General features: G+C 46.9%; 2 protein-coding genes and 1 non-coding gene across 5 annotated transcripts; 1 reads left to right on the top strand and 2 right to left on the bottom strand.

The window, feature by feature from the left end:
* Positions 1-207: 207 nt before the first annotated feature.
* Positions 208-26,354, bottom strand: NCAPD2 (non-SMC condensin I complex subunit D2). Of its 3 annotated transcripts, XM_074809774.1 has the most exons (32): positions 26,209-26,334; positions 25,449-25,538; positions 25,243-25,318; positions 25,035-25,093; positions 24,401-24,582; positions 23,793-23,932; positions 23,338-23,465; positions 23,130-23,253; positions 22,901-23,048; positions 22,149-22,346; positions 21,490-21,624; positions 20,861-20,945; positions 20,130-20,304; positions 19,745-19,866; positions 18,567-18,764; positions 16,513-16,687; positions 14,805-14,889; positions 14,524-14,657; positions 13,017-13,149; positions 11,183-11,267; positions 10,918-11,079; positions 10,457-10,671; positions 9,146-9,257; positions 8,709-8,832; positions 8,285-8,440; positions 7,888-8,065; positions 6,779-6,873; positions 4,021-4,101; positions 1,150-1,336; positions 808-934; positions 518-673; positions 208-340 (listed from the first exon to the last, which is right to left on the bottom strand). In XM_074809774.1, exons 1-32 carry the CDS (start codon positions 26,297-26,299, stop codon positions 258-260), a joined length of 4,239 nt encoding a protein of 1,412 aa, XP_074665875.1. In that variant the 5' UTR covers positions 26,300-26,334; the 3' UTR covers positions 208-257. The 3 variants fall into 3 exon arrangements, with proteins under 3 accessions (XP_074665875.1, XP_074665882.1, XP_074665888.1); XM_074809781.1 differs by lacking the exon at positions 25,449-25,538 and having other exon boundaries at positions 26,209-26,354; XM_074809787.1 differs by lacking the exons at positions 208-340; positions 518-673; positions 808-934 and adding an exon at positions 2,055-2,152 and having other exon boundaries at positions 1,203-1,336.
* On the bottom strand, positions 24,657-24,974 carry LOC141920374 (small nucleolar RNA U85). Its single transcript, XR_012622317.1, has one exon. It is a non-coding gene; the product is annotated as a small nucleolar RNA U85 (small nucleolar RNA).
* Positions 25,689-26,598, top strand: MRPL51 (mitochondrial ribosomal protein L51). Its single transcript, XM_074809801.1, has 2 exons — positions 25,689-26,143; positions 26,328-26,598. Exons 1-2 carry the CDS (start codon positions 25,885-25,887, stop codon positions 26,522-26,524), a joined length of 456 nt encoding a protein of 151 aa, XP_074665902.1. The 5' UTR covers positions 25,689-25,884; the 3' UTR covers positions 26,525-26,598.
* The last annotated feature ends 1,356 nt before the right edge of the window (positions 26,599-27,954 follow it).

The following is a 27,954-nucleotide window of genomic DNA, read 5'->3' as shown; positions in this document are numbered from 1 at the left end:
TTTTTTTTTTCTTTTTTTAATCAGAGCAGCTTGTTTTCATCTACAAAGCCAGGGCAAACCTGGCAGCTATGTTCACTACTGCCTTTCTTTGTGGAGATATCAAAAGTCAGGATTGGAATTGCTTTAGCCTGATGCGTAACTTCCATTTTGTCCTCATTTAAAGCACTGTCATATTATGGGGTAGTTGAGACAACAGAAGACGACTGCTGCATAAAGTGAGTTTTATTTTTAGTTAAAGACAGTGGCAGATGGTTCCCTCAGCGCAGCCGGCGGGCTGAAGATCTGGTGATGGGAGTTGTTTTGGTGGGGGTTTCCTCCTCTCTTAATTCTGCTGATAGCTCTAGAGAGAGTAAAATGTGTGAATAACCAAGGCAGTGGAGTGCTGAACAGAGGAATCTGCAGGCAGCTTAGGCAGCGCTCTGAAGCCCTACACACTGCCTGCCCATTACCAAAGGACCTATAGTCTTTCTCCACTTCTCTTCTTTCACCTTTTAAACGTACCTGTACTATGCCTTACCGTCCTCAGAGCTGTTCTCATCACTGGAGAAGGCAATAATAGCTTTTTTGGGTGGAGGGTGCTTTTTGGCATGCTTCTGGTTTCGGAGGCTGCGAGGCTGAGGTGTGACAAAATCTTCATCCCTGTTGGCTGTGCTCAGGGGCCGGCAGCGTGAACCTGCCAAGAAAAAAAGAAGAAAAAAAGAGAAAGGTAGCAGCCATTCTGTCTGTAAGGGTGAGGAAAAGTCTCTAGGTGTCTCTGCTGGACTGCAGGATCAGGGGGAAGGCTGCAGTCTCACAAAAGGAACATACTTCCTGTTGGTTTCTGCTTGGCCGGCTCTGGCACTGGAGTTCCGCTGCCTTCCTGGCACGTCTCTGCTGAATCCAGCCCTCGGTTACGGCAGGCAGACAGCTTCTGCTCCAGCTCTTCAGCCAGAGCCTGAGGGAGATGTAACACAGTGGAGGGGAAGAGAGAAAGAAGGTGGGGAGAGAGGAGAGAGAAATGTTATATCCATAGCAGATTGCCATCAAGTTCTCTTATGCTGTTGGGGGTGAGGAGTAGCCTGCTTAAAATGGAGAACTGCAGGGCTTTCCAATCACTGTGTGTAAAAAGCTATTGTTCTCCTGGCCTGGACACTTGCCCCCCATCCTTACTTTAGTCTCCAGTTTGCCACCTGCTCTGCGGAATCGAGCCAGCACAGTTTGGAAATAACCGTAGACGGCTGGGTCTTGGAGCTTGTCTGCAAAGCAGTCAAAGTTGTCCTGCAGCTTGTGAAGGCCCCGATCCGAGAGGGGAAGCAGAGTAAGGCAGTAGGACAGATCCCGATACTGACGCTCAGTTCTGGGAAAGACAGAGATTGCCATTAGATCTTACAAAAAGGGGTGTGTAAGGATGAGCATGTGCTACCTAGAACTACAGCACATGAGAATAAAGCGTTTCCTGCAGGTGCTTTTGCCCTGCACAACATGAGATTCAGGTTGTTGTGTTACAGGTCAGGCACAGAGTGCTGTGCCATACCATACACAACAGAATCAGAATTACATAATCATCTTAGTTGGAAAAGACCTTGAAGATCATCCAGTCCAGCCATTAACCTCACACTGACCGTTCTCAACTCCACCAGATCCCTCAGTGCTGGGTCAACCCAACTCTTCAACCCCTCCAGGGATGGGGACTCCCCCCCTGCCCTGGGCAGCCCATTCCAACGCCCAACAACCCCTTCTGGAAAGAAATACTTCCTAAGAGCCAGTCTGACCCTGCCCTGGCGCAGCTTGAGGTCATTCCCTCTTGTCCTGGCGCTTGTTCCTTGGTTCAAGAGACTCATCCCCAGCTCTCTGCACCCTCCTTTCAGGTAGTTGTAGAGGGCGATGAGGTCTCCCCTCAGCCTCCTCTTCTCCAGACTAAACCCCCCCAGTTCCCTCAGCCGTTCCCCATCAGACCTGTGCTCCAGACCCTGCACCAGCTTCGTTGCCCTTCTCTGGACACGCTCGAGTCATTCAATGTCCTTTTTGGAGTGAGGGGCCCAAAACTGAACACAGTAATCGAGGTGCGGCCTCACCAGTGCTGAGTACAGGGGTAAGATCCCTTCCCTGTCCCTGCTGGCCACGCTAGTGCTGATACAACCACCACTGGATTCCAAAGACACTGACTTCATGTCTGTCAGAAAAACATGAAGGCTTCAGTGTTGAAGAACACAGTCACTTGTTCAAAAAGTGTGAGAAGTTATTGCTGGTTATGAGGAAAAAATACACTCAGTGAGATGAGGACTCCTCTTGAAGGGCCTTATTTCAACTGAATAATAAAAAAAAACGTGGCTGCTCATGTTTGCATGTTTGAGATAGTCTCAAGCAGAAGCTGTATTTGATGTTCTCTCTCCTGGCCAGTTACATGAAGAAGGCCATTTTCATTAAGTCAACAAATAAAAACTGCTGTATCAAAGGAGGACTACATTCAAATTCCAGCAAGTTATTGGGGAAAAAAAAAGGCAAAAAACCAAAAAGCAGCAAGCTAACATCCTTAATGTAGCTCACTGTGATGGAATGAGGGAAAAAAGCTCAGCTGAAGCCCCTGTCATTAACATATACAAAGCAGAGGGCCAGAAGTCTGTCCTACGTATACTTTCTTAGAATGCACTGTCCAAACGCAGACAGGTGGAGAACAAAGCTGCAGCATCCAGGTGTTTCCACATTTAAAGTCTGAACGATACCTGGCACATTGCTACGTTTAGAACTCCAGAAATGCTGAGGAGGGTGGTGGCAGCGGCTGCAAAATCTTTTCTGATAAGCTCCTGTTTTAGCCTGGAGTGAGGGTCTGGCATTACCACTAGTGTGCGTTAAACTCATCATCTTGGTGGTACGGAAATATTAGGGCATTTTAGTAAAGGCCAGACATGGCTTACATGCAGATTGCTCTTTACAAATGTGGTGTGAAGAGCTCACCAGTGTTCTTGGGAGGCAATTTTGGAGAGACGGGCCACTCGCCACTCCAGCTCAGGAAACAAAATCCAAATATTTCTGGGGAATATGCAACTCCCTGAGGCAGCTGAGCAGGTCACATGCCCAGGCACCGTGTAGGAATGGCCAAGATAAGCAGACACAGCTTAAACCTCAAGGGCAAAGCCACAACGATGGAGAAGAAAAACCACAGGAATGGAGGAAGGCCAGATGCATGAAATCCAGTGGAAGGTAAAATGAAGGTATCATTGAAAGTACAGGACAGAGAGGCAGATACATTTCTACTATCTTTCTTCTTGGAAAAAAAAAATAATCCCAGATTCAAGGCATGGGTCCTGCACTATATACTGTCATTAGCACCAGGGGCAAGGCACACACATCTTGCAGACAGAGCAGAGCAAAGGCTTAAGTGTGTAGGGGCACAAGCCCTTGAATGAGAAAACGGAGTCCCAGGCATAGAGTTAGTACTGAGCCCATGCACTCAGAACAAGGATAGGCCTGTATCAGCTAGATAGTTGAGCTTGTCCCAGACAGGACTGCAGGGGAGATCCCAACTTCTCAGTTGAACGCGCTGATTTCCTAAGCTGAGATCATAGAATGGTTTGGGTTGGAAGGGACCTTAAAGACCATCTAGTTCCAACCCCCCTGCCATGGGCAGGGACACCTTCCACGAGACCAGGTTGCTCAAAGCCCCGGTGCAAGGGAAAAGCCTGTGGAGAAGGACCACAAAGGTGCATAAAACCCACACGTGGGATGTCTCCCTGCTCAGCTGTAATGAAGATCTAAATTGCCCTAAGAAAGCAGGGAAGGGAGAGGGGCCAGTCACAGTCTAATAAAACCAGAAGCCCTAGTTTATACATATTTATTCATGTACTTTTAGGAGGAAGATAGAGGGAAGAAAAAAAAAATAAAAGAAAAAGGGACCTAATCCAGGTTATGTCAGCATTTGTCACTTTGCCACGTGAAGAATATGATGGGAACCTGTTAGAGCCACCGTATAACAAGCTAGTTTCTTCTAACAATTCCCAAGAAGCAGACTTACTTGTCAGGAAAATTAGGATTACAACCCACCTGGCAGTCCGGAATCGTTGACAAAGTTTCTCCACCAAGCTCTCTGTCTGTCTGTCTTTTGTAATATATGAGAAGAGATGTCTGCAAAGGGAAAAAATGGTGAAGTTGAGGGAGGAAACCCCATTTCTGCCTACACCATGGGATGCCTGCAGCTATCCTACCCAGGGGTCAACTGGGTGGGCCTCCAAAAGAAGAGAAGAGAGCTCTGCATGTCTTAGACTTGGTTCAGGAGAAGCTATAAACATATATATATTTCAAATAGTAATGACAGTCGCTGTTGGAGGACAGCTGCTATGACGTAACATATAATGAAAACTGCACCTGCCTAGGATGAAACGAAGAAATCCAGCTAAAGCAAAGACCCTTGCAGATCTGGAGCGAGAAGTGCTAATGTCTGTGCAGGGTCTGAGTAGGAGGGACACTGAAAAGCCTGCAGTGCTGACTTCTGATCCACTCCTTCCACCCAGCTTTAAGAGCATACAACACCTCCAGACAATTTCCTCACTTCCCAAGTTGCACTGGCAGACTAGTATGTCTGACAAGCAGACCTTGAGAGGAGTGGGGTGGCATGCAGTACTTTTTTTTTTTCCCCTTCAAAACCATTCTTGTAACTTTTTCATTATTAATTTGCTGAAGGTGTATTGCTGGATTTTTGGATCAATGCAATTACTTTGCACTAAAGTGGGAACAAAATCTAACAGAACTTAAATGCTTAAATGCTGATCCCATGTTTTTCTTAGCTTCTTGAGGAATAGAGACACATGGACTTTAACTCAGTTGAGTACTTCCTCATAGAAATCACTGAATAACTTCTATTTATTAAGAAGGTCCTTCTGGCCTCTGTTTTTCTTGTACCAACATTTCTGTTAACTTAAGCTCAGTCAGGTTGCCACTGGCCTTGATGTCTCTGAGCACATCTTTGTTATGTCTACAACCACCATACCAAGCTTCTTTTCTAAGATATGGAGCAGAGAACATATCCTCAAGAGTCCTCCCTTTGCATTTGTTCCAACATCAATTCATCTTTCTCTAACTTAAGTGACTGGAACCACAGCAGCATTCGTGCAAGGTCTCACCAGCACTACCAATGCCTCCCTACACGTAAACCAGAAATAACTTGACTGCTAAAATAGCAAGTGGAACACACCTCTAACTTTAGCCATAGCTTTACAGCGGAGGTTAAACAATTTCTCAACATTTAACCTTACACTTTGTTCTGCTAGTTTTCATCTCAGTTATTACTGTAACACTCTCATTCTCCATGAGTTAGTCCTTTAACAGGGATGCTCCCCCCACTACCCCTATCTTTTTTACACACCCCTACTTTGGCAAGTATCCCTGGAGCATAAGCCACTGCTTCCTTCCCAGCCTGTGCTTTTGTCCACCAGCTTCTCAGTTAAGCCAGATCCTCTCCACAATGTAAGCATTTTGTATAGTGCTACATGGGGAAATAGTTCAGTTTCAACCACTATTCCCTTTTTTCCCCCATTTAAAGGATACAATGTGGTGTGCTGACTGATGATCAGATCTTCTTTAAAATGAATTAGCTTTAGACTAATTTGATACCTATCTACTTTGTTAAATCAATACTGCCTTTTCTCTGATTTGCCACGCACCTCCAGTTCTCGCCCTGTATGTTGCTGGAAATCAGAAAAGTCCATCTATAGCTGTCAATCACACTAATCACACTTTAATGCAAGTGTGACACTTACTCTCTAGGTCTGTGGTAACACCTCCAGTTTGACATTTATTAAAAATTGTACTGAAAATTCCAAAGTTACGTCCCATTCTTTTTATACATGCTGCCTTTTTTTTCTCTGTGATGGTTTGCTTCTACTTCAGACACTAACTTCCCCTTCTACATGCGCTGTCAGTAGCCACATGCTGTATTTCTCATTACCCTCCTTACTGAAAGCTGAAACAAAACATCCATTGACTTTAGCAGCCATAATTTTCAGTCTTAATTTCAGCCTCACCAACAGACTTTTTCTGTGCCTTGTAATTCCTACCTGTCCAAAATTTCACCCCTCTTCCTAAATGCACTGGATTCTCATGGACAGAAAGGCTAGTTGAAAAATCACTGAAGATTTTATTGTTCCCTTCAGCAACAGCAGTACTTCTGTTATGTCCAACACTCCCCTCTGTAATCCACAGGGACCCAGGCAACTCAGAAAAACCCTCATATGGTTAAGTTTCAGATATGAGAGGAAAATTTATGTAATTTACCACTAAACACATTGCTTGTGCTGTCTATGAGCAACCCATACCCTCAGATTGAAATATTCCAATATGTCTCTATACTATGGAGTAAGGCTTTCTTGAAAAAAAGAAACCAAAGCAAAAAACCCTAAACCCAAACCTGTTACTTTAACTACAGCTTTACTAAAATTCCTTACAAAAATCCAGTAGGTCACCAAAATGACAAAGGCAGCAGAGTCTTTAAAATCTGTTGTGTTATCCTAATGTTGTATATCCACATTCCCATGCACAAAACCAACTGTTTTCATTTTCTAGGGGAAAGTAATTTTGAATGAGCTAGTGGAAACTCTTTGTGGAGTCTCTCCTCACCCCCAACTATGTGGCTTTAGAATTGATTCCCCTCAGCATGACTCCATTTCAGATGCAGACTGAGAAAGTCAGATCAAGAACAAATGAAAAAGCATTTTGCATGTGTCACTAGTTTCTCTTCCCTGGATCTGTCACCCTCTTTGCATAAATATAGTCTTGGTCAAAAGAGATTTTTTTAACCCCAGAATACCTCATAATAGTGTGGAAGGATTCTTCTTCTATGCTGCAGTTCGGATCTGAGAGATGACTGATTATGTCTGGAAGCAGGTTATAGATGGCATTACCCTGTGCAGAATACAAAGTTCTATATGAGATACAGAATTATGAAGGACAGCTCGAGCCAAGCCAAATCAGTTGCCCATTTAAAATTACCTCCTTTCTCCCCACCCCAAATCTACTAGCTGAAAACATCAGCCTTTTGAAACAAGCCGTACACAGCCAGATAAACCTATCCAGGACTACTTGGCTGAAGCTAAGGGAGGAAAAACAAACAACCAACAAGCTAACAACAACTGCAACCCTTGGTTTGCAACAGCTCTCCTCTTTGGCAGATTTGGATGCAGTTTCTTTGCTTTTCAATCTTGTCACAACCCAACACAAAAGCTTTCTGATAAAGGAAACTTAAGCAGCAGTTCAGCTCAAGGAACTGCCTCCCACCCTGCCTGAAAAGGCCCAGTCCAGATCCCCTTTTCCATTGCTTTTACGTGGTTTTGTCATAGACACCGCAAAGGTAGGAAGTCAGTGCAGTCAGGTGGATGACTCTGGTTTTAACAGAGCAAGCCAAGATAGTAAAGCCCCAGTATCACAGCAGCTTCTCAGGCATTAAATCTCAAACTCAGAAGTGAATTTCAAACAGTGTACAGGGGGTAATGCTGCTAACCGTGCTTACCTGCTTGGGCTGCATCTGCTTCTGTTCAAATATCTCAGTGTCACATAGCCAACAACTTTGAAAGGTTTCAGAAATGATGCACTGCCTGAGCCATAGGAGGGTCAGGGAACTCTGTTGTCAGGCCTAAATTGCAGAAAACTGTTCCCTACCCTGTGCTAGGCGTCTACAAGAAAGCAAAGGGACGGGGCACTCGTTTGGTGCCTGCCTTCCGATGTGAATGGATGAGGCCAAATTCAGCAACATCAGGGTCGAAACAAAACTCGTGTTGCAAAAGTTCCTTTATCTACCCTCACTCAGGCAACAAAGAGGAACAGACACACCTTCTCCAGACAAAACTCTTTGGTCATTGACCCAGTCTCCACCTGCCCTTCCCCACTCCTGTGAACTAAGGTCCCTGAGCATCCACTTGCCTTGTTGGAGAGTTCACTGAAAAAGTTCTGAGCCACTCCCACGATTGCCTCCTCTGGGTCTATAAGCAGAGTTGCCATTTCGCTCACTTGGCCCTTCACTTTTACCATGTCTTTGAGGATAAGGTGAGTCATCACCAGTCCAGCCGTTTGCCTCACGCTCGGGCAGGGGTCCCGCAACCTGATAAAAGCATATAGTTATCACAGAAAGCAGCTGAGTGAGTATCTCTAAGGTACTGATACCCATGACAGCCTACTCCACAGCCCAGGTCTATTGTCTCCCTTCATCAACACCTTCAAATTTGGTTTCCTGAGTTATTCTCACCTTCCCGAGGTCCAGTGTCACCCTTCCACAGAGCTCTCATCACCTGTCCTCTCCCAGCACTGAGTGTAGCATTACCTGGCATAGAGATGCGATGCCCAAGGCTCCACCAGGTTGGGGAAACGGATGGCCAGATCTCCTGCTGCAATAACGAGGTTGGATCTCACAGCAGGCAAAGAGGACTTCTCCATCATAGTGAACAGCAGGCGCAAGTGGGAGTCACAGAACTCAGAGCTGACAAGATAAGGTACAGAAAAGAAGACATAGATACCAAAATCCCACCTCTCAGAGAGTAGAGCTTAAAAAAAAAATACCTATGAACACTCTTTTGTGTTTGTGCACTCCACAGGAAAGGAGTTGCAACATTTAACATTTAACAGTCAGTGTTAGGTTTATGGTTGGACTAGATGATCTTCAAAGTCTGTTCCAACCTAGATGATTCTGTGATTTGCTTGTACAAGGAAGGCTTGTACAAGAGAACACTGGCACAGCTAGGCATTACCTGATCATGCAGAATTTGCCAAGAGTCAGAGCTGCAGCAGCCGAGAGCACCGAATCATTGTAGAGCCCAGGGTTGTTGCAGATCTTGAGCACCAGTGGAACAAAGGCAGAGAACAGGTGCTTCCCTAGAGAGTGGGGACAAAAACAGCAAGTATGAGAGCACTGTTTGTGCATCCCTTCAAGAACAATTACTCAGTCTATCCCAGAACTCCTGCAAACTACAGAAACTGGTTGACTCACTTCCACCACTGAAAAACCACCTCCAGAGAGGCAGAGCAAAGAAACAGCCAGCCTACACAAAGGCTGACACTGGACAAAAAATTACAGCATTTCCTTCTGAAGGAAACAGCCTTCCTCCTTCTGGATCTGTTGCCCGCTGTACCTGTTCTTTCACACAGGCAGATGGAGGCAGTGCTCCTCAGCGGCAGCCACACTTACCATCTAGAAGTTCTGTCTCACAAATACTGCGGATGAGCTCAGCCTCTGCGTCATCAGCCGAGGCTCCCACGAGGCCCAGCTCCTCCTCCATAGTGGTCTCTTTTCCCATGCTCTGTGCAGAAAGGAAGACTGTAAAAAAGATGACAGGCAACTACAGCCCCTTCCTATATGAAGTACTCTTCTCTCAGGTGAGGGGTGCATGCATGTTACCAGCAGCGTGACTAGAGTTGAGAACAACAGACTTATGGTGAGTTTTATAACCCATTTTTCCCTGAGAACTGAATGAAGCTGTGAAGGGTAGTCCAGGATTTGCCAGTCCAAGTGTCACAGAACACCACTGAAAAGAAAGCCTAAAGCTACTGAAGTTACTAAGCTGAGACACACATAGGACACATCCAGCACCAATGCCCGAGTCTGGCACAACTTAAGGGACACGTATACACCTAAAAAGCAAGAAGTTCAGAGTGGCCTCTGAACTGCTGGTCTTGTGAGCAAGATTATGGGAAACCTTATAACAAGGCAAAAGCAACACAAGGGAAGAAAAGAGACGTGGGCGTTGCACAGGGATGAAATCTGCATCCAACTGCTGCTTCTTGGAAAGTCTCATAGTAACCTTCTCTGTGTGGGAAATGGTAGTGGTACTGATAAGCAGGGCAGATGAGGAAATGAACAAGAAATTTCTCTGGACATAGCAGTGTAGGTGTCTAAATAGAGACTGGATACCTAGGGACACACACTTTTCCTCTATTCTCACCCAAGAAAGTCAGCCTCACTACACTCTGGAAAATGTTCTGAGGTAGACCTAACCAAACAGGGTATTTCTTATCATACAGATCCTATTAAGAAGGCTTCTATTAAGCTTTCATCGTTACTACCCATGAGAGGATAGGACCCCTCAAGCCCTATAGACCAAGGTTCCAGAAGCCCTTTTCCAAAACTCAGGGCACAAATGGGTGTTCTTCACCAGTAGCAGCAATTGCAATAGATTGCACTAGTAAGAAAGGAGGTGATGAGTGGAAAGGAAATGTTTGCCTGAAGCAGGAAGATAAGTATGGCCAGGACATCACCCTTCATTCCTTCTCTTCTGTCTGTTCAAAATGCAAGACCAGTGTGGGAGTTTTATTGAACAGGGTCGTTCGAGGACCTCAGCTCTCCCTGTCAATCCCGACCAACATGTCTATTTCTATTCCCAGAGCATGCATTACCCAGACTTCATGCATCCTCAGGAGTGCATTCTCCAGAAGTTTGCTGTGGCCGTTAAGCTGGGACACTAGAAGAGCTGCCCGTAGGAAAAAACCCCTCGGTTCTCACCTGGGGTCTCTGCTTCTTCACGCTGCTGCCAGAACGCTTCTTGGTCTTCTCCTCTCTGAGGATACGGCGTCGACGTAGCTCTGCACTCACTGACACTTCCAAATATGCTACTTGCTGCAGTGCCACCTGTCCCACAAGGGACACGAGACGCACCAGCAGAAATGTGGGGAGACTGCTAGCACCATCAGAGACTCTGCTGGGAGAAACCCCTGGATCTAGTGGAGAAAAATTACTACAGTTCAGGGTTGATCTAGACCTCTTCCCCCATCAGTTATTGCCAAGTCTCACTGTGTAACCCATCTCCATATTCCACAGACTCCTTCAGAGCACTTGCACCCTTCCATGCAAACACCTCCACTAGCACCTCAGCTCTGTTCTCCTCCTGCAGTTACTTTAGGCCACCCAATCGCAGCGCTAGAAACCACAGGTACAGGTTTTCTTGCACCAGCTTTTTTCCTTACCAGCTTTCTGCCTGTCAGCCTCCTGCAGTTTGTCCAGAGCTTGCTGACTGCACACCTGCAGGATGTGAGCACATATCTCCTCTGCCCCTTCTGCTAGCTGGTAGATGAGCATTACTGCCGCCTCCATGAAGGGAATCCAGTGAGCACTCGGCTGGCCAAAGCCTGACAAGAAGATGGAGCGATGTACCACACATACCAGCGACAACACAGGCTGTCTCACAGCCCGACTCCATCCCCTCCAAACCTACTGCTGACTTGAGCTCACCTTTACTCACAGTCTCACTCAGGCAATCAAAGAGCATGTGGTTCTGTGGCAGCCGAAAAGGTGCGTTGTTCTTCCCTAGTGCTGGCTGCAGAGAGAACAGATGAGTTACTCCTACCACGTAAGAGATCCCCCTCGCCCTTCCTGTGTAGATAGACCAGATATCAGGAAGTATTTCTTTCCAGAAGGGGGTTGTTGGGTGTTGGAATGGGCTGCCCATGGCAGTGGTGGAGTCCCCATTCCTGGAGGGGTTGAAGAGTCGGGCTGACCCAGGCTGAGGGATCTGGTGGAGCTGATAATGGTCAGTGTGAGGTTAATGGTTGGACTGGAGGATCTTCAAGGTCTTTTCCAACCTTGGGTGATTCTGTGTACACAATGCTAGTCAAACCCACACTAGGCCCATGGTGGGGACATTACTGTCACTTTTGAAGGCATGATGGCAGCATTGGGAGCATTTAAAGCTTGGCCAAATGATGATCCCAGGTCAACCCAGACAGTTCCGCTGCTTTAATCTTAAACCAAAATAACTCTTTTGAAATCTCAAAATGACTCTTTTTAAATATGATATTATTTACTCATTATCCACAACGCATTTCCCTAAAGATGCTCTAAAGGGGGAAACTTTTAGAGTATCTTCAGAGTTATCAACAGTAAGTTAGCTAGATGCCCTTGCCTGGGGGTACTCCAGAACCATGAGGTTTTGTTTAAAAGCAAAATATCATCAGTAAAAATAACAGAGGATAGCTCTGGATCCAACAACACCTCGCACTTAGGCTATTGCACATATGCTGTATCAGTCCCAGCACATTTTAGGTTGGGAATAACTGTATCAGTCCCAGCACATTTTAGGTTGGGAATAATATAGCCCAGAGTACTACTAAACCAAGTATGACAACACCTGAGATACCCCAGCACATCTGTGTCTGCCTGATCAATATATACTTGACCAAAACAAGCTACTGCTTGAGGATTTAGCAGCTTTCAGTATCTGGAAAGAGAATTTCTCAATTCACTACAATTCTACTCTCTGTACTGAATTTCTGGTTGAGCGCAGAGGGGAAAGAGGAGTTACCACTGTCATTCAAATATCTACAGCTCAGTATTGTCCCTTCTCACATACAAACAACTGCAGAGTTAAGTCAGCCTAAAATTGAATTACAACTGTCTTCAGAACATTTATGAATGTCATGATACACATTAATTCATGAAGGTCCTGCAGTAACGTCCCCAGTAGAAGGGGCAAACAGAATGATGGTGCTGTGTGAAGGAGGGATGCTTTCACGCTGGAACTCCTGCACCAAAATGCCCTAAATACTTGAGTCAAAAAACAAAAGAGGTTTTTCTTTTTCCCCCAAGTGAATGAAAAAAAAGTATAAATTATTCCCCAGACAAAGAAGCCATTGACTGTCATGTTGTCATAAGTACAACATGGACAGGTTTGAAAACCTTTCATGTTTTATATTCAGCTATACAGCTGACAACTCCCAAATATCAATTAATAGGGAGGGCAAAAGAATCACAACACCAGAAAACATCAGTAGAGGAAAGGGCTTCATGGTTGAAGAAACACAAATCAGTTTAGAACTGGGAGTCTGTGGAATAGAATTGAAAGAAAAACAGATTTTCTTGTGCACTGAACTCTTTAGTAATTGAATTCAGCCTGTTGCCTAATGAAGATTATTTTATTACATGATCACTGATGTGTGCTAAGCTTTCCAGACAGTGCTGCTGAATGGTCTCAACCTACTTAATTTCAAAATTGGTAAAAATTTAATCACTTTTCTCTCTTCTCAATACAAACCATTTTCCCCCTGACCTCAAGAACTAAGAGTCTTACCTTAGGGTTACAGGCCAGTCTGGAGATGGCATTGCATACTTCTTGAGCCAGGCGATAGTCTTCACATAGCTTCTCAGACAGCCCTACTGTCACCAAGACATCCAGGTTGCTACCTACGATCTCTGGCTTCCTTCTATGGAATGGAAGGCATGGGGGGTATTACACGAGTTGCTGCTCAAAGTTTACAGAAGAATGGATAACCAAGAGAAATACTCCTTGTGCCTTGTGGAAGGCAGTGGTTTAAGTAAGAGGGAAAAAAAAAAAAAAGAATTCAGCCAATGACTCAATATACAGCTATAGGAGCAGCAAGCAATATTCCACACAACCCAGTATAATCCACACTCCACTAAGAGATGAGGTTCTCCAAAGTGAACAACACTGGGCACACTGTCTCTTTGTAAAGAAAGAAGATTCTTGACTCTTCTTTCTCATCAGAAAGGAGCAAAACTTAAAGACAAAGAAAAATGTTGCAAAATAGAAAAGAGTCCAGCAGCTCAGGACTGGTGACATGTGCCACTTCCTCCCCTACTGTGGGAAACAAAACAACACAACAATAAAAAAATCCCCAAAACCCATGCCCACCCCCCCTGCTCTTTCTAACTGTGAAAGGTAGAACTGTTTATTCTTCAGACCAGGCCTGATCTGAAGAACATGGAATTAACTGGGTGAAGAAGGCAAGAACAGAATCTAATGTATTTAAAAAGAGAATCTATAGGACAAAAGCAAAATCACCTCCCTTAGCAGATCTGCGAAGAAGGCAATGCTGTTCTTATTTCACACACGCACATACCCATGGACTCAACACAGAATCTTATGGGATACCCTGGAAACCTAGAGTTTTCTTTAAATCACATGATTTTAGGGAAGGATATTAATTTTGAGACGATGTCCACAATTCTGCCACGAGCACATGGGATGGGGCAGTAGAAATAACTTGCAAGGAATATCTAATACTCAAATTGAGGAACTGGCTGAAGCTCCAGAGCCCAGAAGTTTAAGATCACCATTATGCAGGCCTATTTTTGACTGATGAAGGACTGAAGTAGGAAGAGCAAGAAGAAATCGGCAGGTAAGCTAAATGCCAAAGGGTTACTGGGTTGGGAAACAGAAAATGAAAACCTTACAGTGCAATTACACTCTTTTTGCGCCCCGGAAGGGAAGCAGATTCATTTCCCTTCATGCTAAAAGCTCCAGACACCTCTGCTCAGCAGCTTCTCACTGTTCTTGTCCAAACACAGACAAAGCTGCAGAGCTGTGACATGGTAAGCTCTGAGGAGAAACGGACACTCAGAATACAAAGAAAGTAACGTTGTCATACTCAGAGACTCTACTGGTGGGACCCACCACAACTATGTTTAACTTCAGGCTTTGTTATCCCATGACATGGTTACTATTTCTGAAGCTGCAAAACAAATGACCAGCTGATGCAGCACCCACAGTTCTTCAATAAAAATCAACTCCCTGGACATCCTCCCGCTCACAGGATTAAACCAGGCCCTGGGCTCACCGTGCCATCATCCCCAGCAGCATCACAGCAGCACGTCGTTCTAGCGACGAGCACTGAGATTTTTCTGTGAATCGCTCCCAAAGCAGCTGGATCACAGCAGGCTTTATTTCATCCTTCTCCACAAACTCCGAGATCTGGAAAAGAAATGCAATAAAGCAAGTAGGGAGAGGCAGAGGAGGATGGACTTCAACAAAGACATTAACGGCAATGACTACTATTTTAATACAACAGACCTCTAAGATCACAAATACAATTCAAACCCAGGCAAGACAAGTACTCACTATTTCTTCTAAGCACTGTATCGTTCCTAGTGATGCATCCACCATGATGAGAGAGAGAGAATGCACCAGGCCCTGGGCCCTGGCCCTTTGAAGGGGGAAAAACAAAAAGGAAGAAAAAAAAAAAAAAAAGTAAAGAAAAAGAAAAATCAACTGTCACAATTACTCTCCTATTCAGAGAGCTGAGGACATCTGTTAGATAACAGAGCTGATCCCTGGGAACAGGAAAACTTCCCCCTCCACAAGCTGGAGTTCTCTAAGTCACCGAGCTCGTGAGCATGACATGGACTCAAAAGTCTACTGCCTTGTGCACCGTTGCTCCTCCCTGTGCTCAGAGACCCAGCAAGAGACACTCAACCACAAGTCGAGGTACTGTTCCCTAGAACATAACAAATGGATAATCTCTCTATGAACAAATAATGCCAGAGCTCAAACTGCCGGAGTTGTCTCCAGACAATACTATGAAGAAGAAACTAGAAGCAGTGGATGCTTTTTATTGCCCTGATGGTACAAATGAGGGTGAAGTATGGTGCATCTCACCAGGGATCACACTTATCTTAGCGAGCGTGTATCGAACAGGATTTACACACGTGGGCAAGTGCTAAGAAAAAAGAGCAAGTGCCACAGCAGAGAGGAGACACAGCTAGTCTAGTGTGGAAGAAACAAGCATGCACGTGGTACCCTGTTCCCATCCCTGAATCTTCAATGAGGATCAGCAACAAAGACCCCATTAACATCCTCTCATCTGCCACGTGTAGAGATTTGTTACAGAACCACATAAGATCGGTCTGAGAGAAATACAAGTAGAAATGTGTGTGAAAGCACCCAAACGATAATAGTAGCAACTAAACTTGTACAGTGTGAGGGATAAAGAAACAGTGTGTATTGAACAATCAAGGACACAACTCACAGTAAGAAAACCAGTAAACACTGAGGAATGTGTTGTGTAGATCAGAAGTAGAATGCCTACACTCAGATAAGGCCACAGCATGCGTGGCTTGTCAGCAAAAAACCTGAGCTCTGGTAAGAGAAAAATAGCTCCAACTTTAGACCACACTGTACAGCATTCCTCTTATCCCAACAGGATGAGCAATCACAGCATAAGAAACCCAAAATGGGGGAAGAGACACTGGGCAACAACTTTGCCCACTGAAGGTGAAGCGTGCAAGACTCTTAGACGTGGGATGGCTCTGTAACAACAGCTGACTCCCAAATGGGTTGAAATAGCTGTCCAAAAAAATCAGTTCATTGTTGCCAATCAAGAATCCCGCTGACAAGACAAAATTCATAACAGACACCCCTTGTTCCCTATCACATAGGGACCCTACCCAGATAATTTGGGCACGTGTATCTTGCTTCAGTGCTTTGCATGAGAGTGGAATTTATGAGAACATTCTGAGTGCCTGATAACAGTTTAATTCCACAAGGTCTCACATGGAGTTTTGCTGCATTCATTTCCTACACATGAACACTATGACAAACCAAGAGCAGAAGCTCAGCAGTAGGAAAACTGGGATAATCAGACATGTAACTTATGTTTCAGCTCAGCATGAAGCATGGCGACTTTGATTTCTCTTCCTGTCCACACCCTGTTGCTAACAGCTCCCCAAAAGAGCTCCCCAAAAGAGAAATGGGGTGGGGGGAAGGGGGGGGGGGGGGCGGAAAAAAGGAAAGAAAGAGAAAAAACCCTTCTGTTTAGGAAGAGCCATACCTCTCAGAATCCCCGCTGGGATTCAGATAGAGCTGCCTGTAGGCATTCAGCACAGCCGCCTTAATAGCGGGGTCTTTTGACCATATGAGGGGGAGCATCCTGCGGACTCCGAGCAGTGCCTGGGGCACACCAAACTTTGAGACTGTCACAAAGAACTCAATGGCTTCCTGCACCACTGCAGAGAGAAGAACAGTTGCGTTAGTGCAGTTCTTTCCTAATCCTCCTTAAAGAGGCCATTAAAACAAATTCACAGGTGTACTGCTCTCACAGCAAGCCCTACAAGCATCTAAGGTCACTGCTACTGTCTGCAGAGTCAGAATGGAGTCACTAGTACAAAGATGTAAACGTCCTGGAGGAAACAGGCATAGGTGAACAAGATTACAGCTAAATCTAATGGGATACATTTAGAAGAGCAGTACAGAGCCCATGTTTGAGAAAGAACAAAATTCTGTTCTAGGCAACAGTAGCTTTGGAAAAAAAAAAAAAAATCTCATGGTGACAGCAGACAAGAGCCGCTGAATGTAAGTCCCAGTGCAATGCTGTAACCAGAGGAACTAAGCTATTTGATGTATAAATGGGTAAAGGAATAAGGTATTTAATTCCAGCTTGAGTGCTCCCAAAATATACTGCCCAGTCTTCTGCTCATAAGATAAGAAAAAACATTAAGTTAGAGAGCATTCACAAGAGAGCCACAGTAACGGTTAGAGGCACTGTACATGAACAATTCATAGAGTTTGACCTCTGGTTAAGTGGGAGCTTACACCAGTATAAGCCCCAGCTTATAAATCTGAATAAAGATCCTGGATCAGACAAGCTGGTATGCTTCCCCTGCCCCCAGTAACACCAGAAGATACATATTTGCAACAGAAAAAATAAAATGAAATCTTTAATTAAAAAAAACTAAATCTGAGCACACACATCCCTTATCACCACTCCCTCACCCAGCAGCATACTGTCTCTAAATGGAGAGAACATCTCAAAATGTGTCAGCTGTGCAGACACTCAACTTGCCTTCCTTACACTACGGCATAGAACGGGGAGGTGGAAAGTTAGTAAAATCTGCACAGCCATTAAAAAAACAACAAATCAAACAGAGAAAAACCCAGGTGTTTAACTATCAGGTGAGGGGCACCCTCTCAGCCTTGATCTTCAAATGACCTGTAAAGACGCTGAACTCAGGAGTTCATTTTTGTGCATTCAAATAGCTAATGACATCCAGACCTTGCTGGGGAAGCCCACACACTCACCGCAGGTAATGTACGAGTTCTTACTACAGGTGGAACCTCAGAAGTGCTTGCATGAAGCACTGTGGTGCCCAGACCCACGCAAGTGGATGTGCCAGGGAGGAATGGGGAGAAGGGAGCTGTCCTCCTCTATGCCCCAGCCCCACTGGGGGTGCTGATTTAGGATAAGCACTTAAAAAGTCTAACTGGTTGCAGTAGTTCTAATATTAAATATGAATAGCTGAATTAGCTCAAAGGCCTACTCATCACCACCCTTCACTACAGCACTGAAGATGACCAGGCCATAGAACCCGTTGATCAGGATCACTTTTAGCTACAGAACAAAGTTTAAGGAAAGGTGAGGTGGACGAGAAGCTGCTCAGTTCCCATCTTGTGGCCAGCATAACACCTGAAGCTTCACGAGGGCACTGAAGAGGTAACAGAACCCAGCTTCACTGGCCATGCCTCCTTTGGGAGAGCTTCGGCTGAGATGACATACCTATATCCCGCCTTCCACAGGAGGTGGGGCAGCTTCTGTGAATTAAGTAGTTTTGGTCACCTGGCTTTTGAAAACATTTTCAACCTTGATATTTAAAAACAAGATTCCTAAAAAGCCTGATAATGCCCTAACACAACCCTTTCACGACATCCATTTAGATGTTGGTTGCTTTTCTAAGATCCTGGAAGTGCCTGGGATATCTGCTCAGTGGAGAGCAGCTCCTCCAACCTTTTCCCCTTGCCCTCTGCCACTCCCACGTCTCCTCTCCAGCAAGGGGAAAGATCTGGAAATGCTAAATGGGAGAGAAAGGGCCCCATGGTTATTTCACACACCTGAGACACAGTTTTCATACATCATCTTGCTGATCAGGCTCAGGGCTTCTGTGATTTTCGCTGAGAAGTTGTAAGCATCTTGCAGGTATTGCACCAACATCTTCTGTTTGACCAGCTCTGTTTGCTGTTGCTCTTCCAGCACAACTTCTTCAGTCTTGTCACGTGGAGGATCCTCACTGTTCTCACCTGGGCACGAACCTGCACAGCATGAACACTTGTTTGTGAGCAGTACTGAAGGTATAAGAGAAACAAGCAAGGTCCATGTCATTTTAACCCTTCTCTCTCCACCCCACAGTGACACCTTCCAAGAGCCAGGAGACAAAAATCCAAAGTCTGCCACCAGTCTTAGCTACAAAGACAAAATCTCAGCATGCTGCAGAGCAAGTTCCAGTACTACAGTGTGACGTACCACGGAAATACCAACTTCATCCACGGGTGGAGAAAGGCATGGTCCAGTTGGGGTAAACTCCATTAAAATGCTGAAGGGGTTAATCTGAACCTGAGAGCTCCCCAAAGATGGATGAGGCCCTAAAAGGGAATTGGGGCAGAGTAGGGAGAAGACAAACACTACCACTCCCTAGCAAAGTTTGTGCAAGTGTGGAGAGTTGATAAAGTTGAGATTTTTAGATGGCAGAGTTTTGAAAGAAACGAGCTCCAGGGGATTGGCTAGGAAACCTTATTCTGAATCAACATCGGAGATAAAGCATGTGAAGTCTTAAAAACATGCCCAGAGGCTTGAGCCACAGATAAGCAAGGCTTTGCTTGAACCAGATGCTTGGTCAAGGCTGCTAAGGGTAAGCATTATGTGCCACCACCTGTTCAGGAAGCAGAACTCCTGACAAATCCAGACAGGACAGGAGGGTGTGAGTGGATAACACTGGCTTCACTCCCTTCAGCAGATACTATGTGAGAGTTAAAGCATCAAAAATACATTTCTACTGGGAACATGGAACTGTTCCAATCAGAAATGAAATAACACGACTAATGTGATCCAGGCAAAATACCACGTCACTACACAAGCAAATGATCCAGAGATGGTGCAGCTCTATGAGCTGTCAAGTACACAGAGACTGAGTTGCACAGGTCAGAAGGAGGGACAGGGCATTCCAGAGGGTTTTGGTCTAGCTCTGGCATCGCCTTGGACTTGGGGAAGAGACAGAATGATCTGAAGCAGTTACCTGTGTAAAGTCTCTTCAGAACACCCAGGATTGTCGCCTCCTCATTTTCCTCTGCAGGGCCACTGAAGGGCTCCTTCCCTTGGAAGCGACACAGGGCCTTCTGCGTAAGGTGGGCTGCGCTCCTGGACAACGACATCACCGAGGAGAACGTTAGCAACCCGTTAGGGCAGAGCCAAGGGGAAGCCATTCAACTTTGCCCTGAACACCTGGAAAAGCAGCTCCTGCCAGCATCTTCTGCTGAGTGCCCATGTCAATCTCTTCCCATAGAGTAATATGGCTGGAAATCATCCCTCTAGCCTGGAGCTCAAACCTTTCTCGAACAGAGAACAAGAGACTGATGTATCCCTTGGGGTAAACACTCTCTCAAACTACAGAGCCTTCTTACCTGTAATTCAGCTTCCTCAGCAACCCAGTGATTTGCTCCAGTGTACTCTCCACTGTTTCGTCAACTTCCAGCTCCTCCTCTTCCCCTTCCTGCAGTGGCTGAAAAAGCTGCTGTGTGGCAGCCCTAACTTCTGGCAGCATCGCTTCCCACTCTTCCTCTGGGCCGATCGCTGGAGCTGTTAAAAAAAACAACCGAACAACAGAGGAAATGAAGAATACAGAGACTGAAATGACACCCTAATGGGGAGAGAAACTCATCTGCAACTTCGGAATTCTACTTCCCCACCACCAGCAGGCACTATTCCCATTGCTGATCCCACCCAGACTGCAGTAAGAATAGACAAGAACTCTTAGGCATAAAAAAAGAAACCACTGAAGGTAAAAAAAATGACAGGTAAGAGAGAACCGTCATTTGATATTTATTGTTTTGTAGGCAGCACCAGGTCCAAGGCTAATCAAGTTTAAATTAATATCTGACTAATAATTATGGCTCAAGCAGTTCTTGAATAATTGAAAATAGAAATCTGGGAGGGTGTTCATAAGTATTTTCACTTCTTACCCTGAAAATAGGGTATTTAGCTAAACGGACTGTTGATCTAGATATGGACATTGATATGGTCCTTTTATAACACCACTGTATGAAGCCACCACAACCCAGGAGCAAATTTAAGATGGGTTAAAAATAAACCCTGGTATGCCCTGGGAAGAGGAAAGAGGAAGAAGGGAAATTACCTGCTGTGGATCTGCCATGGGCCCTCATTTCTTGCAGCTTCTGCACCTCTTTCTTCAGTGGTTCAGCCAAGTCAGTACAGCTTAGCTGAAGACGCCAGGAAGAGAAATAGAAATACACTACTTATCCTCCTTTTTCTGAAATGCTAGAGAATTCTCCTTTCTCTTCCACTCCCTGATTTAAGTTATCAATCCCCTCAGATAACCCTGGTTTTGGAAACTGGAGTAGTTTCTAGAATGGAAATGGCTGTAAATTGCCAGTCTGAGGCTCAGAAGCTCAGGAGAAGGGGCAGTTCAACACAAAGAGCTGCAGCTCTGTGCAGAATGTTCTAAAAGACTAATTCTGATCCTAAGGAAAGAAACCCCACAGTGGATCCAAATCAAACTGCTGCAGGTTTTTCCACAATCAAACACACCCCTCCTGGCCGTCAGCATACCTACTAATTACACCAAGCGAGGGAAGAGCAAGATCTGAATCTGGGAAAACCAGAAAGCTCCCAACTGCAGAGTTAAAATAAAGGCTAACATTGTCCCTCCCACAAGACACAGAAAGGCTGCTGCCCTGGCTATAGCACACTGCAGATATTCAGCCTGCAGACCCCCAGCATTTCCATCATACTAGTCAGAATTACCTTGCAGGAGAAGGGATTGTTGGACAAAAACGCAGCCAGGACCTGGATTGCATTTTTAACCACTATCACAGATTTGTCCTTGAGCCGCCCAACAGCCAGCGATACCACAGACTGGAACTGAGTCAAAGGCAGGGCCTAGCACAAAATAAGAACACAGAAAAGTTACCAAGAAGGCCTAGAGAGTCAGGAAAGTTATTTTCCTGCAGCCATATTAATGTACTAAAAGGCACAGGTTATAGATTTATAGAAAAGTCTAGGTCTGAAGGGACCTCGGGATGTCTTCTGGCTCAACCTCTGTTGAAAGCAAGGACTTAGATTAGGTCATCCAGGGTCCTGCTGAGTCGAGTTTTAGTCTACCTAGTGAGGGTGATGTTTTCCCATACCAATGTCCAAAAAGAGCTTGCATACTGTGCTCTTCCCTCTAGTCTGTCCCAGTAATGAAAGGCAGCACATAATTTCTGTTCCCGAGTTCCCTTGCCCCCAGGATCTTTGGTCTCTTGGGAAAAAGGAACCGCAGACACCACAGTACACAGGGACAATACCTTTCTCTGTTAAACTTCAGTCTCTGCAAACAAAGAACGGGGTGACAGAAATTCCCTTCTAAAACACAACAGGAAAGGGACAACTGAGGCAACACCATTTCCCTAGCACAGACTTACCTTGCACTGAACGATTCGAGTGAAAAGCTGCAGCACACGGCTGCGCACAAAGCTGTGGACGTCACAGACGTGGGCCTGCAGCATATTCAGGAACTGGTCCCGAGTACCACGGGCAGCTTCCTCCAGCTGGTCACCATTCAGCACCTGCACCAGCACTTCTGCCATAGCCGCCAGAATGGCGTTTCGCATCATGTAACTCTGCAAAAAGGAGAGTTGTCGAGCCAGGAACAGACAAAGAGACATGACTTGATATGCCAAGGGGAAGGACAGCCCAGAGTTTGGGCCTTCTAAGTCCCACGCTCCACCCTTAAGTGAATTTCTCCATTATAGACTCTGTATTAACCTTGGGTGATCATGGCTGTGCCTGCAAGGGAGAGTAATCCAACCCTGCTATCCACCTCGGTCCACAGAACTCAAGAACTGACATGAGAAACACTTATGACTTAAGGGCAGTTTAAGAAGAGGTAACACACTGACAAAGTCATTAAGTACTGAAGAACAAGGGACAACAGCTGGGATCTCAGAGCAGTAAGCAGTCTTCCATTCCCTAATCTTGGAGTGACAACCAAACAATAGATGTCATGGTTTCTGTTTCCTGTGCATCTTTTAAGTAAGGGCCGAATTTATTCCCAAAGGGCAGGTTTTGGCCGCTTGGATCTCTGTGAAAGAGGTTGTGTTTTCCAACAGAAAAACTGAAGAGCAGCACCTCCACCACTTGACTTCTCTGGACAGGTAATAATGCACAAACATACCTCCCCGTCCAAGTGATGCAGAAGAACGCTTATGTGGGATAACACCAGAGCTGGAATCTGTTCAGCCAGTTCAGTTATAAAGACAGCGTAACCCTTGACTCCAGAAGCATCACGAGCCAGATCCTGCTGATGTTTCTGTCCGATTTCCCTGCACAGAAAGATGAAACGAGGAATAGGGTGCCTCAAGTTGCTAGGCACAGAAGAACAAGCCTCAGGGTATTTTTCTCACCTTAGCAATTCGCCCACCAGGCTTTTCAGACCATGCTCTGTGGCCCAGAGGCTCACAGCCTGCGCAAACACTGGGGCTACATGTTCAAAGTGCTGCAGCATCTGTGTGATCTTCAGAGTGGCACCTTTCACACATAAGAAGGAAGAAAGCAGTCAGGGAAAGCAACTGGGAATGGCTTCAGGAAGAAGGCAGAAGAGCGGGAACTCACTGAACATGTGATCGTAGTGAATCAGAGCTGCAGCAAGCAGATGTGTCACAGCCTCCCGCGTGGCCCGGTACTTCTGAAGACCAATACTTGGATTCTCCAGGATACGGTAGCAGCTTCCTGTCACTAAGCTAAAGCCACAGAAGAGAGATAGTCAACCTCACCATCACAACTTGCACTAACATCATTCCAGAACACTGCACTAGGCAAACCAGAGAGATTCTCCAGTATCCTTAAAAAACCTAAGCAACAAACGTCTGAATTTGAGGCCTACATGAGGAAAGGAAGTAGTTCCTAAACACAGCACTTCTGCCTCAAGATGCTTTCCTCAGTTTCCAGTGATTTGTGCTCCACTGATGGCTGTAATATCACTTCACTGCCAAATTTAACTTTTAATCCTACCCCTTCCAGAAAACCACCATCACTCCTTCCACCTCTACATCCACTCCATCCCACACCTGACAAAGTCTTCTTCCACCACCAAACCACCCCAAAGCTGACGGAGATCCAGCTGCAGCAGCTGCGTGAGCAGCCGTAAGAGCGGCTCCCTCTCCTCTTCCCACAAGGATCCAGAGATCTTGGTACGGTTCTTCTTGTTCTAGAAAGGAGATTACACAATGCAATACATCCATCAGCGGCTTGACAAAAGAAAGAACACCACTGCCACCCTGCTTCCCTCAAAAAAAAAAAAATTATTAAATTCTACAGCATTGAGAGACATATAGTTAGATGTACAAGAAGCTTATATGCCCACATCAAATGACTGTTGCTGTCATATTAGACCATTAAGAAAATACTGGCACACTAAGTACCAGCCAAACACTGAAGAGTGAAACAAAGAGGCCTGGGCATCTGAGTCCCTGTTGATGTTTAGACACACATTGTCCCTTTGGCTGTTTTCCATGTACAGTTTCACAGAAATACCAGTACTCCCCATTATGCACTGCTCCTGCTGGCATTGTGTTTATATAAACGCAGCTATAACACCTGATAGATATCAGAGTTCAGCAAGCTTACACACTTTCTACTTTTATCATCTTGTTTTCCCCCCTGTCCCCTCACCTACCTTCCCACTAGGATCCACCTCCAACAAAGCACTGCTGCTGGTTTCCATTTCAAAGGCATCCACCAGGCCAGTTAGCAAGTAGCAGTTCATCTTGAGAGCATTGAGGTGAGCAGCACGGTCTGCCTGGCTCAGCCCAGAGCCACCCAAGATGGCAGGAAGTTCCTTGGAATGATGGGACACCACTGAAGAGAGACAGAAAGTTGTGAGAGCTCCTTGCCAGACACCTCATCCATCCTCGCTTTTGGAGACTCAGAGCAGTCATCAGATTACCAAAGATGTGTGCTCACATCTCACCAGCTGTAACTTGGGCTGCCCCCTACAACCCAAACCTTGGACACGTTGTCTTATCCTATCCCCACAGCCCCACGCCAGCTCACAGAAACCCTCGCTTAGAGCTGATGCGTCCCAAAGACTTCCAGGGATGCAGGGAAGGGGATTTTCTGTCGGCCTGCCCTTACAGCGAACACGCACAGCTCAGCGTTGTCCACCAAGATTACAGACCCGTATTACTGGAATGGGCTGAGGGTGCAACCCAGCTGGTCAAGTCACATTAGCCTTTATATCATCACTGAGCTGCCGAAGAAGAGCAACCTCTGTTTTATTCCTGCTTCAGCTGGAAACAGCGGATACCCACCGTGCATCATCAGCTCCAGGCCATCCTCCCTGACAGCAGTCTCCACAGCTTGGAAGTGGCTGCAGGGCAAGGACAAGGCATGAAGGCAGCGAGTAAACACCACCAGGGAGAGGCGTGAGCGCCCAGGGGCACCAGCCTCTCCACAACCCTCCTCCACCCGCCTCCGCTCCCGGTGTCCCCGGCTCCGCGCTCGTCGCTCTGTACTCACTGGAGCAGACTGTAGAGGGAGTCGAAGTGCTGCAGCACCGCCAGCCCGCCCCGCGTCCGGAAGGCAGTCCGGAAAGCTGCGGGGAAACACGGAGAGGAGCGGGGTGGGGGACACACACGGTGAGCCGGCGGCAGGCCTGGGCCAAGCGGGGGAGGGGGGTGGGGGTGGGGGGGTGGGGGGTGTGCGGGTAGGGGGGGAGGCCTTACCTGTGAGGGCGGGCGGTAGCTCGCGGGCGGACAGCACCTTCTGCACGACGTAACCCCCGCGGCCATCGTCGCGCCGCAGGTCGGTGGGGACTAAAGGCAGGTGGAACTCCCAGGCCGCCGCCATGAGCCCCACCATAACCCCACAGGCGGCCGCCACCGCCGCCCGGGCAGGCCCTGAGCACTCAAACCAGCGCGCGCGGGCCCCGCTCGCCCCGCCCCTTTCCCCAGCCTATCAGCGCCGCCGCGCGCCGGAGCCCCGCCCAATCACAGGCTCCCCTGCCCTCCTCGACCGTTAGCGCGACGTCACGACAGCGGCCTTCCGCTTCCCAACGGCCACCGCAACCGGGAAGGGCGGGGCGGGAGCACACGGGGCGGGCGGCCCGGCGGCACCTCCTCTCCCGGCAGCGGCGGGGGAACCTCCCGCGGGGTCACCCCAATGACGGCGCTGGTGCGGGCGGCGGGGAGAGCCCTGCTGGGCTGGGCCGCGCCCCCGCTCCGGGCGGAGCGGAGCGTTAGCGGTGGCGGCGGGGCGCGCTGGGGGCCCGTGCGGCCCGGCCTCCCCGTGCCCCTCTCCTCGCCCCTGGCAGGGCTCACCCGGCCCTTCCGCATCAAGGAGCCCCCGAAGCCCAAGCAGGTGGATCGGTGGACGGAAAAACGGGCCTTGTTCGGGGTTTACGACAACGTGGGGATCCTGGGTAAGACGCGCACCCCCCCTCCCCGCTGCAGCCCCAGGGCAGGAGGAGACGGAGGTTGGACCCACCTGCGGGCGAGTGGCTCCTCCAGCAGCGAGAGGGCGGCAGGGATGGGGGCCGGCCGCCCTGGGAACAGCCTCCTCCAGGGCCTGGTTTCATCCTCTCTGCTCTGCCGTTCCGTTCCCAGGTGGCTTCCAGATCCACCCAAAGAACCTCATCGTGGGACCCAAGTGGCTGCGAGGCTGGCGGGGGAACGAGCTGCAGAGGTGCATCCGCAAGAAGCAGGTGGTGGGAAATCGGATGTTTCTAGAGGACTACCACAAACTCAGCAAGAGGATCCGGTTCTTGTACAGGCGCTTCAATCGCACTGGGAAGCACCGTTAGGAGCAACTGTGGGCTCAGCCTGTGGAGCATGATTCTGTGGCATCGCGGTCAGAATAAAGCCAGCTTTCACACAATTGGGTTCCTAGTGCTTTCTGCAACCTTCGCTGGGCATTTCTGGCCCAGCCCCAAAGTTCTGCCCCCTCGATCATTTCTGACATACTTCTCACAGACATCTGTTCCAGCTTGCATCCTTAAACTTGACCTGAGAGTCCTGTTTTTTGGCCAGGCTTCTAGCATCCTTACAGTCTCCAAGCCCCAGGTCCTCACATCCTACTTGACAATTTCAGCAAGCTCCAGCTTAGATTTTTCCTCATAGCTAAATTTTCAAGTTAGTGCTAAGAGTGCCTGCCAGTATGTCTTCCTGCTCACTACTTGTCCCCTTGTCCTCCACTCACCTGTGATTGAGCGAATGATCCAAATGTTAGTTGAAAGGCATCAAAACCTAAGAACAGGATTTGTCTTTTTCACACTGATGATGCCTTAACCCCATACTAATGACACTAAGTGGCCTTTTGTTTATAATTGTCAGGATTTGCAAAAGTAATTCAGGTACTTAACTGTTTTTTAAAAACTCTAGCTTCTAGTTTTCTATAACTGTTACTGGTTTCTTTAGAGAAGAAATAAGGGTGAGTCAAAGCTGGCACCCTTCTAGTCCAGCATCACGAAGACCATTATATACTTCAGGAAAGTGTTTACGATGAGCAGGTGTTTGCCTGTCTTCTCCCTTAGTTGTTAATTTGGCTGCTAGGTAATTGGGGAGTTATCTGCTGACTTGATGTATCTTGTTATGGAGCAATGCTACTCTGTCTTCAGAAGCACGTGGCTGGAAGTGGCAGGAAATGAAAAGAACTTTAGGTCTGAGGCTTAGGAAGGTGAACCCAAAGGCTCTGGTCAAGCAGCTGAAGTCCACGTTCTCAGGAGCAGGGCGGCACATCTGTGGGACTCCTGCCAGAAGGTGTTGTGGATTCAGGAAATGGGCACAGATTCAAGTGGAGACTGAGCGCTCACCTGGAAGAGAGCAGCTGGGGGTTATTACATATCAAATCCTTGGCTGAGAGTATGTCAGAAACTGGAGAAGTGTCAGAGAAAAGTATCTTGCACCCTTTGTCACCTTTCAGTCCCTAAGCACCAATTTGGCATGGGCTCTGTGGGCCAGTACTTCCACAAGCTCCATCTTCTGTTATTTGCAATAGTTATTGGAATGGTCCTCAAACTGCGGCGGGAAGGTTGCCAAGCCACTGATGCTTCTTCTGTGGCTTGTCCCTTCACAGCTTGTCTGAAGGTACAGTTTAAAAACCTTCAGTTCCACTGAGGCTAGTGCTAGGGCGTTCCTTAACCCTCGGCAGTCCTATCTGCAAATGACCTGGCTCTAGTCACAACCCTGTATTAAGTCTTCACTTTCCTTGTAGCCACAGGCTTCCAGGCTGTAA

This window comes from Strix aluco, chromosome 2 (genome assembly GCF_031877795.1).
Source record: "Strix aluco isolate bStrAlu1 chromosome 2, bStrAlu1.hap1, whole genome shotgun sequence".
Lineage (NCBI taxonomy): Eukaryota > Metazoa > Chordata > Aves > Strigiformes > Strigidae > Strix > Strix aluco.
The sequence above is the reverse complement of the archived record's forward strand: the minus strand, read 5'-3'. Positions and strand labels throughout refer to the sequence as shown.

What these genes read in the sequence shown, in the direction of transcription:
- MRPL51 (XM_074809801.1), top strand. Translation starts at nt 25,885, where the DNA reads ATGACGGCGCTGGTGCGGGCGGCGGGGAGAGCCCTGCTGGGCTGGGCC. An exon ending in CGACAACGTGGGGATCCTGG is followed by an intron (nt 26,144 to 26,327) that starts GTAAGACGCGCA and finishes TTCCGTTCCCAG; the next exon opens with GTGGCTTCCAGATCCACCCA.
- NCAPD2 (XM_074809774.1), bottom strand. Translation starts at nt 26,299, where the DNA reads ATGAAACCAGGCCCTGGAGGAGGCTGTTCCCAGGGCGGCCGGCCCCCA. An exon ending in ACAATCCCTTCTCCTGCAAG is followed by an intron (nt 20,946 to 21,489) that starts GTAATTCTGACT and finishes TGGCGTCTTCAG; the next exon opens with CTAAGCTGTACTGACTTGGC. An exon ending in CCATGGCAGATCCACAGCAG is followed by an intron (nt 20,305 to 20,860) that starts GTAATTTCCCTT and finishes TTTTTTTAACAG; the next exon opens with CTCCAGCGATCGGCCCAGAG.